Source organism: Microcebus murinus, chromosome 24 (assembly GCF_040939455.1).
Source record: "Microcebus murinus isolate Inina chromosome 24, M.murinus_Inina_mat1.0, whole genome shotgun sequence".
Classification (NCBI taxonomy): domain Eukaryota; kingdom Metazoa; phylum Chordata; class Mammalia; order Primates; family Cheirogaleidae; genus Microcebus; species Microcebus murinus.
Window position 1 is genome coordinate 15,004,908 of NC_134127.1, and position 12,702 is coordinate 15,017,609.

Consider the following 12,702-nt stretch of genomic DNA (forward strand, 5'->3'; position numbering starts at 1 on the left):
TTTTCATAAGCTTGATTTTTCCTTCTGTGGATGGAAATCGACTTGAAAACTGAACAATTTTCCATGTGGAATTTTTTAGAAAAGAGTGCTCATCACAAAAACAAAACACAAATGGATAATGGGATTGCAAGAGTCGCATAATATAATCTATTTGTTTTACTCTAGTTAGCATGCTTTATTTGTAGAAAACAGTCGTTGGCTTCCAGAGACTCCCTATGGATCAATACCAAAGTTCTCAACATTTGTCTCAAGCCCAGGTCACTAATATCCCAAGAGTATTTATTACAGAAATGCACACAGAAAATAAAAAACAATAAACTTACTTGATGTGTTTCCACTTCCCTTTTCCCCTTTCTGGCCTTTTTGTCCTTGAAAAAAATAGCAAAAAAAAAAAAAAAATGTTTTTAACCAGGGCAATTCACAATGCTTGGTTTAAATGGATAGAGCGTGACAAGGTAATCTAAAATATAAATATATAACAGTTACATGTTTTGAAATATAATAATAATGTTGATGTTGATTGTCATGAACCCACTATGTGCTATCTCAAGTTATTTATTTACAAAGGCACAAAATGTCCAATTTTCTCCAAAGAGGCAATGCTGAAATGTAAGAAGTTTGTTTTGTACTTACTCATTCTCCTTTTGTCCTCTTTCTTTGACTGTGTCTTCCTCCCACCCCCAGGAAGCCCAGAGCCTTCCAACACATTCCACACCTAGTTCTCCCATTTCTATTATTGCAATTTGTTTATCTTATTTTCCATTTTTTGAGATGGGAATATCCCAAAGACTTAACTGTCAATAAATCTCTGGGAGTTCTGAGATTTTGATGATCTCAGTCATGGGGAAGGGTAGGAAGAGCCTTGGGCCATCCAAACCTACAGGCTGGGCACTTGGTTTTGAGAAAGCTCATCCATTTGCACAGGGGTATGGGACAAATATCATCATTTTATATGAAGGTCAGGCTTCAAATGCATGTGGAGACATTGCTAGACCTTTTGCTAATGAATTGCCACTTCATCCATAGTACCATTTTTAAAGGGTTCTTCAGGAGATCTTTCTTTAGTGCCAACAAGAGATTTTAATCATGACAATTTCATTTCATGAAAGTGGTGCTGTTCTTGCTTATTGATTTTTTTTTTTTCCAACAGCCATAAGATATCTACTTTGCAAGTAATTATCATCTTGGCATAAATGTAGAGCTGATCCTAGTGTTGTCAGCCTCTAAATCAAAATCTTTGTTTTTGACACCCTCCAACAGAATCAAGGACCCCTATGTTTCCATCCAAGAGCTCAGAGGATGTAGTTTAAAACTCATGAACTTTGAAATAATAACAATAATTCAAAAACCCTTGTCTTGAATTATTTTGCTCTGCCACTTGCTAGGGTATGTGGCTCAGGACAAGTCTTTACATCTTTTTGAGCTAACGTTTATTCTTCTATATAAAATGAAAAAATGACACCTTCCAATGCAGAGCCACACTGAAAGTTAGCAACAATGTTCATAAAGCACCTTGTCCATATAAGATGCATGTATGAGACGGTAGCTCTTATTATTTCAGTTTTTCATCTACCAAAACTTAGTTAGAATCTGCTCTCTGTGATTTTATTTTCAGTTTATGAGAGAGAAGGGCTTTTTCACCTCAGTTCCTTTTTATGGTATGATTATATTTAATTTTAGTGTTAACATTTGCTTATTTTTTGGTTTTTATTTTCTAGTTTATTTTATCTATGCTTCATTTTGAATATTTATCTTTATGCAACTTTTAGAGAAGATTTTTGGGCCTTAATTTAGGAAATTAAAAAATTCAATGTGTGATGAGTAGCATGAGACTTGAGGCACTTAAAAAGTGTAAATTATTCCCAATTGAAATTTTATGTTCAAGATTTAATGAAATGCTAACCATTCCATATCAGTACTATGACAAAGAGAATTTTTAATTCTCTGATTGTTTCGCATAATGTGATTACACTTTATATCACTAAATTCACTTCTTCATTACGATTGAGTCATTTTGGGTAATATTAAACTAGCAAAAATCATTGCTAGCACAAAGTACCCAAAACCTTTCCTAATTTTTTTTGATGGTATCTTTTTATGAAGGATAGTATAAAATTTCAGATTGTTCAAGAAGAAAAGTTTTAAAAAGTTAAAAAAAAAATGGGAAGGGGGAGTTAAAGGTGTAACTGATTAGTTCTAATTCACCTCTGAGAAGATGATATAATAAACAAGCTTAATTTTATCATTTTAAAATCAATAAAGAAAATGAGACCATGCATTATTCTTGGAAGTCTTTTCACATAGCAATTTGTCTTGGATATTTGGGAATAGAATTGCTCAAGCCAGAGCACTGACCGACTTAATATCCTCGTAACTCTAGGACTCTATGATAAATAAAAAATTAATTTATTGTGCTTTTTTCATACATTACTCTGACTTTTTCTTTTAAAATGCTAAACGTCTTTTCTTATAAATAAATAAACGTAAGATTTTTGTCTCCTTTTAACATGATTCATATATACCATTTATATGATCACAGCTACAACTTTGTCTACCTCTGGCCTCTCCTCTGAATTCCAGGCTTATATATTTGACAATCTATGGATATCTCCATGAATGACATAAAGAAAATATTCAATACATGTTTTTTGAACAAATAAATAAATTATGTATGGTCTAAAGTTTTAGAAATCTTAAAAATGACCAATGTGCACCATCTAGGGGATGGTCATGCTGGAAACTCAGACTTGTGGGGGGCGGGGGGGAATGGGCATTTATTGAAACCTTAAAATCTGTACCCCCATAATATGCTGAAATAAAAAAAAATTAAAAGAAAGAAATTACAGGTCGGTCAGTAAAAAAAAAAAATGACTAGAACTCCCCCTTTGGGGAATCATCAGACTTTGGATGCACTTCTAAAGGCTTACTGGAGAGAAGTGCAATATTTGCATGCTGGAAGTTCCACTTTGTTTAACAAGGTTTAACAAGTTAAAACAAAGTCCTCTAGGGATTTTGAAGACGTGGAAGGTTACACTTCAATTAAACCCTCCAAACTTTCTGAAGTAAATATGCTAGATCTTATAAATGCTCTACTCTATAGATCTGCTGTACATGGAGACATTGTAAAGTCTCTTTTTCTCATGTTTGTGTATCTTATTATAGACTGTCTTCTTCACCTTTCATTTCCCTGTATCTAGCATTGTATCCTATATAGATCGTGTGCACTCAATACATGTAGAAGGAAGGGAGCAGGGTTGGGAAGAAAAGGAGAGAGAAGATAAGAGAAAATAAATATGAGGGGCTCTTTTCTGAACTTCTTCAAAATCTGATAATGTTTTGATTACAGTCTAGGCTGTCATCAGTAACACCATGTCAGTTATTGAATTTATTTCTAATTTTACCACCTTCTTTAGATTCTCATAGAGGAGGGACTTTGTATCATCTCTTCTTTTAATCTGCAACATAATTAAAGCAGCACCAGACACTGCTGCTCACATTTTTACAAAATTTGAGCATTTTAATAAGGAAGTAATATCCTAAGGATATCTTTTGGATTTATTACCTTTTTTTTTTTTCTTGCTTTTCTTTTCTGAAAAGTTTCTCTGTTCATCCACCCCTTTGCTTCACCTAAAGATGTGGTTCTCAAATTGTGGTCCCTGGATCTGCAGAATCACCCTCCATCAGCCAGGAAGCAAGCGCAATCCCAGACCTATTGCATTGGAAACTCTGGGGGCAGAATTCAGTAGGCTGCTTTATCAGGCCCTGCATGTGATTCTGATGTCTGCTAACGTCTGAGATATACAAACACAAAGAAATTCTAAGCATCTAACACTACTTCCTCTGTACTACATGTTCTTGTGGTATAGAATGAATCACTCCAAACTCTCCCATAGCATTTTGTGCAGCTTCACAAATGTTGATGATTCGCCACATCACGTTATAGCTAATTGCTTACACATATTTCTGCCCCTGCTCCTTGAGTGCAGCAGCTGTGCTGTGTCTATCTCCAACATGCAATGAACCTGGATCAAACTGTGTTGACTAGGAGAATGCATCAAAGAACACTCTCCCAAGTAATTTGACTAATTGAGTATTTGTTGAACTCTGGGAGTTTGAGAATAGAAAGAAACCTTGAGCTTGTGCAGGCTGTACCTAATAACTAAAATATATAGAGAATGTGCTATGGGACAGGAACTTCTGGAAACAATTTAAGGCATTTATGAATTTCTTTACTTTCTACAGAAAAATCTAAATCATGGGTTCTATTATTAGCTTTGCTTTGTAGATAAGCAAACTGAGACAGAAAGAGACTGAGTAGGGGAATAGGACTCAAATCTAGGATTCAATATGTACTATACTCACTATTATGTTCCCTAAGAGGGAAGACAAAATAATATAAATAGAATAAGTACATGTTACCATGAATTTCAAGTTCAAATCACCCTGACAAATGTTTAATTGCCCAAAGTGAACAACCTAAGATTATATACTTGACATAAACTTTACAAAATCATCCTTTTGATTAAACTTTAGAAGAGAGGCTATTTTCTCATTGGGTTATAGGGAGAAAACTCACTGTTGCCTCTTCAACTCCTGACTGAGTTCAAGTAATCTTCCCACCTCAGCCTCTTAAGTAGCTGGAATGACAGGCCAGAGTCACCGCTATTCTCTTAATGATAATTTACATTGAAATTAGGAAACAACCAGCCTAACCCTTTCTAGAATTACTGTGCAAAGCTCGCAATTTAAGCTTAGGCTACTTGCACAGCCAGTAGAAATTATATCATCATGTGTGTACATTTTAAACTGCTACAACAATGTTGATTATTAAGCACTAATAGATAATAGCAGGCAGTTTATTTTGCAAGGGCTAAGATTTCAGACTTCTCTGTATTTTGCTAACTGTAACTTTGCAGGGTTTGGCCAGTGGTGATTAAAGGAATATTTATACTTTGCTTGTTTGTTTGTGTTTTTTTTTGCCAGTCTTTCCATTCTATTTTTCTAAGATAGACAGCATTCTTCAGGATGACTTATGATTGTATAGAATTTATAGTTCCTGTGGGGTTTTTTTAAAATTATTTTTCTTGGGGACATGGAAATGTTCCTTGGATGAGCAGAAATCAGTTTCAAAATGTTTTACACCATAAGATAAACTGTATGTGAATGCTACTATCCATACAATGATGACTATTTTTTGTTATTCAAGAATTAAAAAAATATGTATATATATGAACTGGTGTCACTTTTACATATTCTATAAAGAAAATACTCATTATCATAATACCTGGCCTGCCTGTTGATCCCGGGAATCCTCGACTTCCAGGAAAGCCAATTGCTCCCCGATCACCTTTAAGACCTGGAGGACCTACGTGGTTAATAAAGAAAAAAAAGTGAGTAATAATTCATTTTTTATACAGATTTGAGAGTTTAATGAAATCATCTAGTTTTATAAATGAATATAAAACAGGTGAATCTCCAAACAGAGGGATAGTATCTTTTCTAAAATATCATGTGTGACATTGGAAGGTAGTATACACAGTAAGTGTAAACATTTGTGCATTTAGTACATTGTAAATCTTCAATAAATAACATTGTTAGTAGAACTAAAAGTAAACAAGAAAAAATAAACCTCAGAGTTTCAGTCAGAGGGCTTATGTAGTCAACCAGGAATTGTCAAATGGCAGGATTTTGCCGCAGCTGAAATGGTAACTTTAAAGTGCATAGCTGAAAATCGAATTCTTATGATTTACCTTAGAAAAACATAACTCAGTCAAAAGTACCAAAGAGTATTTATAAAAAAATTTAGGTCCTAGTTCTGGAATATATTACTTTATCTTTCATGGACCCGTTTTTTACAAAATCCATTGTAATGCCAAACAATGTAAACACACACACACACACACACACACACAAACACCGATTTACTTATGTGTATACATTATATACTTATACAAATCTGAGGTTTCGTATGCTTAAATTAATACTGAAAATGGCCAATTTTTTACTCCATATTTCTATGGTGACCATAAAAACCACACATAAAAGCAAATGTTATATTACTATAGAATAAAACATTTTATCCTAGAGTTCAGTGGTTTGAGATAAACTACTATAAAATAGTTTGTATGTTATTTGAAGTGTCATTACCAATTCACAGAATTCCCATTAATCCAATCTTTGGTTGACTCCTTGGGGAGGCACATTATGAGAAATTTATTATATATCTTTTTTTGACATCAATCTTTTAGAATGTTGCCTTTAGTTTGTAAGTTCCAGGAGGCAAGGCTTATGCATACTTAATTCATTTAAAAATCACTTTTTGAGGTTCATTCATATAGATACCTAAAACTGGGCTAATTATCCCTAAGAAGTGCTCAGTTTAAAAAGTATATTATTCTAAATAGTCAAGAAATATTGTTCAATCCAGTGTAAAACTTTGATTCCAACAGAAATTAAGCAGATATATAAAGAAATAATGATAAATTATGTTTAGAAATATTAGTAAAGGCAAGACATTTCAACTCAATTTATACTTTGTAGTATATATTGGCTGGATTTCACAGCTTAAAAAAGAACCTAACATCTGTTTTCAGGACAAGCTGATCAATTATTATTTATTTATACCTTACTTCATTATATAAGCAAGGTAGTCAGACCTCTGTTCTTGTAGTTGACATCTGTCACTCAAATTTACAAATGAAAACACTGATACTAAATTCTCTCATTAAAAAAAAATTTTAAAACATTCCCCCACTTTTTATAAAATGCTACTCATAAATAACTCCCTTTTTTTTTGTTTTTTACCATTTTCTCCATTAATTCAACAAATATATATCGAGCACATATATTGTGCCAGTCTCTATACATTCCTGGAATTTAAAAATGTCCTTATGCAAACAGATCTTCCGGTGTGGAGAAGTAGGTAAGAGACATGTTGAGAAAGGTAACAGATAAATTAAGAAGATAATTTTGGAGGTTATAACTTTAGAAACAACTGGGAAATATGAGAATGTCTTAAGGTCTGCTTTCAATAGTGGGGACAGAAAGGGCCTCTCTGATGATGACTTGTTGGGTACGTTACAGTGATACTCAGAATACAGTTGTTCGACTATGAATTATAATATGAACGTTTTCAATAGGTGAGCAAATAAATCCATAAGTGAAGCACATGGGACACTTTCATAGAAATCAGTCCATCATTAGTCCCCTATTAGGGGAGATGTTTAAGTAGACCTTATATGGCCTATAAAATTATGTAACTTGTTTATTCAATGATGTTTGAAAATGTGGCCTCTAAATATAAGCATTGTTATTGAATTTTATTCCAGGAGACCAGAATTTCTGAGTCTTTCAGGTAGCAATTAGTTAGTTTTCTATAATAATATGTTGACAGTGGAAAGGGTCTGGCACCTGCTTCTAACTCATATGCAATTTAGGTACAATGACATAGAATCTCAGTCATGGAATGTTAGAGTTCCAAGGACCTTACATTATCCAGTCCAAATCCATCATTTTATAGAGGCAGGGGCATAAGACTAGAGAGATCAAATCACTTGTATTAAGTCTGGTCTGATAAATATTCACATATCCTAGGTGCCTAGCTCTTTCTTCAGTCTTCTTTCTGTGGTCTAGCAGACTGGTTAAAAGCACAGACTCTGCAATCTTGCCCATCTGGGTTTAAATACCAGCCCTGCTGCTCACCAGCTGCTGACTGACCTTGAGCAAGACATTTAACCTCCCTGTGGATCTGTAAAATGGGTATATTATTTATTCCCACATCATCAGTTTGATGTGAGGATTGAAAGATCTAATAAATGGAAAAGACTTAGAAAAGTACCTGGCATGTAATGAACATTTTTGTGTTAGCTCTTGTTGCAAGGAACCAAACAAAATGGTAACCTGAAAAACTAAAAGAGTCAATGTATCACCTCAACAACCATATATTCCATAACTCCCTTTTATGAAGGACTGGATAATGCCTATTTGTGTAAATGAGCAGTACCAAGAACAACACATTATGACATCACTTTGTGTCCTCTAAATGTAAACAATTATACATCATCAATTTATAAGCAAGAACCCTAAAAGCTTAAAAAAAGGAAAAAGAATCTTTGCGATAGAATCTGTTTATGGCATTAGCAAAAGCTGAAACTTTTAAATCCTTTTTATTTCTTATATTCATAATTCAGAAAGTGCTGCAAAAGATGTTCCCAAGATGAAGCTTTTGTATGGCAAGTGGTGGCCCAGACTGAATTTTTATGACTGAGTTATAAAGCTTTGACAATTGCAGTTTGTAATGGAGGAGATGACAGACCCTTGACAATAGCAGTTCTGGGAGCTGATTTAATACTGGTTATTTAGCATGCTATGACATTAATACACCACTGTTAATACCTACTGAGTGCAAGTAGAAAGATTTTTCTTAATAAAAATTCTTACCTGATACTACTTTCAAAGGCACATCAACACCAACTCATCCAACACACACACACATATATATATTTTAAAAATATTTTTTTAAAACTTTTTTAATGTAAACTTTATATATTGCTTTTTAAGCATAAGGAGGTAGAGGACAGGAAGGTATCAAATTTATGCTTTTCATTTTTAAAATTGTTTTTCTGATGTAACTTGGGCTAATCAATACATTGATCAGGAAGAAGAACATTTTATATAATCAAAGACAGAAAAATAAGATTAACAACATGCTATTTAGACACTTTTTGGCAGCACAAACCATTCTAGTTATAATTAGACCATGAGATATACTTCCTTCTTTCAAACAGCATGCAGAGTTATTTGATTTCCAGCCAAGAGTAAGATGACAATCACGTTATTGTTACTGTCTTTAAAAAAATTTTTAAGAACAAAGAAAGTTCCTGCTCTCTCTTCTTTTCTTCTTGTCTTCTTTCAAAATATTGCTTTCAAGATTAAATATAGACAGAGGAAAATAATTTGAAACAATTTTGCTCTCAGTAAAATACAGAGAGCAGCTGACAGCAAAGGTAAAAGTCATCTATAATTTAGCCAATATTTACATTCAGATTTTATGAGTTTAAGCAGATATATTCCAGTCAAAGACTGTACAGCAAATATAATCCAATTTTCCTTGGACTCATAAGTCACTAATATGAGTTTTTTATGTCTTAAAAATCAGATAACTTGCAATTTTTCAATGCAAAGATGATTTTTCTGTTTTCCTTCACATGTGATCTATAGTTGGGTCTGCCATTTACTGTTTGCAGTCTATGATATAGATGACACTCCCTAGACTTATGAACAACTCCATGTGGTGACTCTGGTTAAAGCATTTACTTTTCTTCAAAAATCATGTCAATGCTTTGCATTCAGTGTATTATATATAATTAGGCTACTAGAACACTTAATATCCCTCTAACACACACGCACACACAGAATGCAAATAAAATAACTATTCTCCCCTACACACATACTTGTATGTACATTACTTAGCATCATAGCATATTACTAAGTAGTTATGATTACCATACCTATTGGACCTGGAATGCCTTGTGGACCACTTTCTCCAGGGGCACCTCTATCTCCTTTTTCACCTGGGGGTCCAGGAGGACCTTAAAAAAAATTACAATTACTGACCATGGTTGTTACACACAGGTTAAACAGATTTGTCATCTGTCAAGACAGTTATATAAGGAGATTCACAGTCTTTTATGTGTTGTGTGATAACATAGAATGAATAAGACTGACCTTCCCAAATGGAGGAATACTCTACTATTGAGTAATGTGATGCCTTATAATGATAAGGAAGACACAACCCCAAATTAAACAATCTAATTACATATTAAATATTTATATATGCCTAACACTTTTCTAGGTTCTAAGAACCTGAGGGCAGAGAAAAAACACCATGATGGCACAAAGCCACATGGGTGTTGTATACATACTAGGCAGTTAGATATTGAGTTAGATACTGGGTGGAATTGTATAAATAAGGACTTATAAGACATTGGGGATACCCTCAAAGGAAAGAAAAAAACCATACACAGTAGTCAACCAAAAAGCATATTGTGGGAACTGACCATAAACTCAGATATTTGTCAGAGAGATAGAGATCAATGTGAGTAATAATGGTTGAAGAATTCTCTGTTGAGGGGGCAGGTTTGAGGAGTACTTGGAAGAATGGGTAGAATGAGAGGGAAGAGAATTCTGAGAAAGTGAAAGAGATCTGAGGAAAGAAAGAACGGTGAAAATGAGTAGAAGAGTTCTTTTTCAAGTAAAATATTAGATAGAATTCCTAGATATAGATATTCTCTTGATATAGATACCATCAACAAGATGGAGAGGTTGCAGGGAAAGCTTTGACTGCTTGCCTTCACAATTTCCCAAGTGACTCCTGAGTGCTGAGTTTGAACATTAATTCAGTCATTTGAATTTTCTGTGTCCAGCAAAACAGAGATTATCTGGCAATCACCTCTTTAGAATGATTGCACTATGTCTTTAGAACTTAAAGATAATCCTACCAGGATAGTATAGTATATAATATATAGTAATATATTACTATAATATTTAGTAATGATATTATTATAGATCAGAATTACTCAGTAACTGGAAAAGCAAATCCAGGCATACCATATTTAAATTCCTCAGATGATAACAGCACTAATAATATCTGCCTAAATTTCCAAAGCTATCCTTCTTGCTTCTCAATTTCCTATTCATTATGATCATTAATTTTCTACTTTGTTTTCAATCTTGCCTCATATTCAGATCATCATAAAAATCTGCCAGATCTTCTAGGCTACTGCTGCTTAAACCTGCTTCTTCCCTTTTCTTTCCAGTTGTCACTGTCAAATGAACAAATTCTCAATACATAAACATAGATTATTAGTAAAACTGCAGATATTAAAGACAAAGAGAATGACTAGCAGATTGGTAGCAGTCATTTTAAAAGCAAAAAGAAAAGCCTGAAGCCAGGAAATAATTTCTTTGAAATACTGATAGAAATATTCAAAATAACTGTCAATCTAAGAAACGTGTATATAGTAAAATAATTTTAAAGATCAAAACAGAGAAAATGAAATCCAAATGTCTCACCACCAATGGACTTTCACAGAATGAACTTGCGAAAGATATACTTCGGTTGTAAGAATAATAATCCCAGAAGAAATGACTGAGATGCATTTAGAAGGGAGAAAAATTGGTAAATTTTATGAGCAAATCAAAGTAAATATGACTGTATAATATAATAGAAATAATATTGACTAAATTCTCGGCAAAAATGTATGAAATAGAAATGGACTATACTAAAATATAGCTGGAAGCTAGAGGAGAGGGTGATCAGTCAGAGTAACTGAGGTTCCTTGTTTATTTCAGGATGAAGGTTAAGATACTAATAAAGATACTAAATAAATAAAGTATTTATTTACTAAATAAATACTAAATAAATTTTAGACTTACAGATAAATTTTAAGGGTGACAATCAATAAAATAGAAATATACTATAAATTTTCCAAAATCTTTTTGGTAACTTTAGTGGAGAGAATTCAACAAGAGAAAAATATCAATCAATCCAAAAGTATCAAGAAAGGAAAGCAAAATAAACAAACAAGCTGGGGGAAAACAGAGCACATAATATGGTGAAAATAAATACAGTGAAAAGAGATTGTCAGATCATATTAGAAAAATAGGTAAGTGTTCATTACAAGAGACAAATGTCAAACAATGGATACTGAAAGTCAAATGGTTGAAAGTATAATATAGAAAAATATCTACAATGTAAAAATAATTAAAAGCTAGTGTGAAAATATGTATGTTTTATATATATTAATTAAAAAAGATTCAATTCACCTTGTTTTGCTAACAGGAACTGAAGAAAAAAATTGACAAATCTATCATTATTTCAGAGACTTCAAAAGGCCTTTTAAATTAATAAGACAGTTAAGTAAGAAGTAATAAAGACTCTGGAAGCTTTGAAAAGCAGTATTAACAAGCTTGATTATGGACAAGTAGAGAACTTTGTACTTACAGAAAACTTATATTCGTCTTCAGTACTTATGAAATATTTTTAACAATGAGAAACTCATTCGGCCTTAAGAGATATTTTATTGGTTTATTGGATACCAGCCTACTGGTTACCTTACTCTGTCTTGATCTGATTTTAATATTCCTTCCTCTTGGTATCTGTAGTAAATGTATGCTCAAAAACTCCTTATTTTAAACCATAGAATTTCAAATACAAAATCTCTGCTTCTATCAGTACATTTTAATATATACCATTTTCTGGAGAAATGACAAGACATTTTACCTTGAAGTAAACTGATATTTCTTAATGTCTGAGAATGTTCCCAGTCTTTCAGCCTGAGATCATTAGTGATGTTATTCAATACTTTCACTTCTCCTTTTATTTCCTGTTCCAAATGCACTTGTTCTTCTTTTATAGACATAATTTCTGCTGATGCATTGTACACACGCTCCTCTAATTTACTGATTTCCTGTAAAACATAAGTGAGTACCCACAACTTTTGTTACAGATGTAATTATCAAATATGTAAGTTCAAGAGGTCTTAGAAGTTCAGGTTTTTAAAAAACATGCCTTACAGGAGTTTTATGGAATAAGAATATGGAGATTAGAAAACAGTTTTAAAATGTTAATTCTTTTATTGTGAAATATGTCCTTTTTTCACTGATTTGCTGAATTTTTATACCTCTAGCCCCTCATCAAAA

General features: G+C 32.9%; 1 protein-coding gene across 2 annotated transcripts in view; it reads right to left on the reverse strand.

The window, feature by feature from the left end:
• MSR1 (macrophage scavenger receptor 1) overlaps positions 1-12,702 on the reverse strand; it is a 234,633-nt gene that overhangs the window by 36,284 nt on the left and 185,647 nt on the right. For both annotated transcript variants that reach the window (XM_012760365.3, XM_020282524.2), the window contains exons 6-9: positions 12,284-12,470; positions 9,510-9,590; positions 5,285-5,365; positions 324-368 (exon numbers count right to left, since the gene is read on the reverse strand). In XM_012760365.3, the coding sequence (XP_012615819.3) occupies positions 324-368; positions 5,285-5,365; positions 9,510-9,590; positions 12,284-12,470 (394 nt within the window). The remainder of the gene's footprint in view (positions 1-323; positions 369-5,284; positions 5,366-9,509; positions 9,591-12,283; positions 12,471-12,702) is intronic.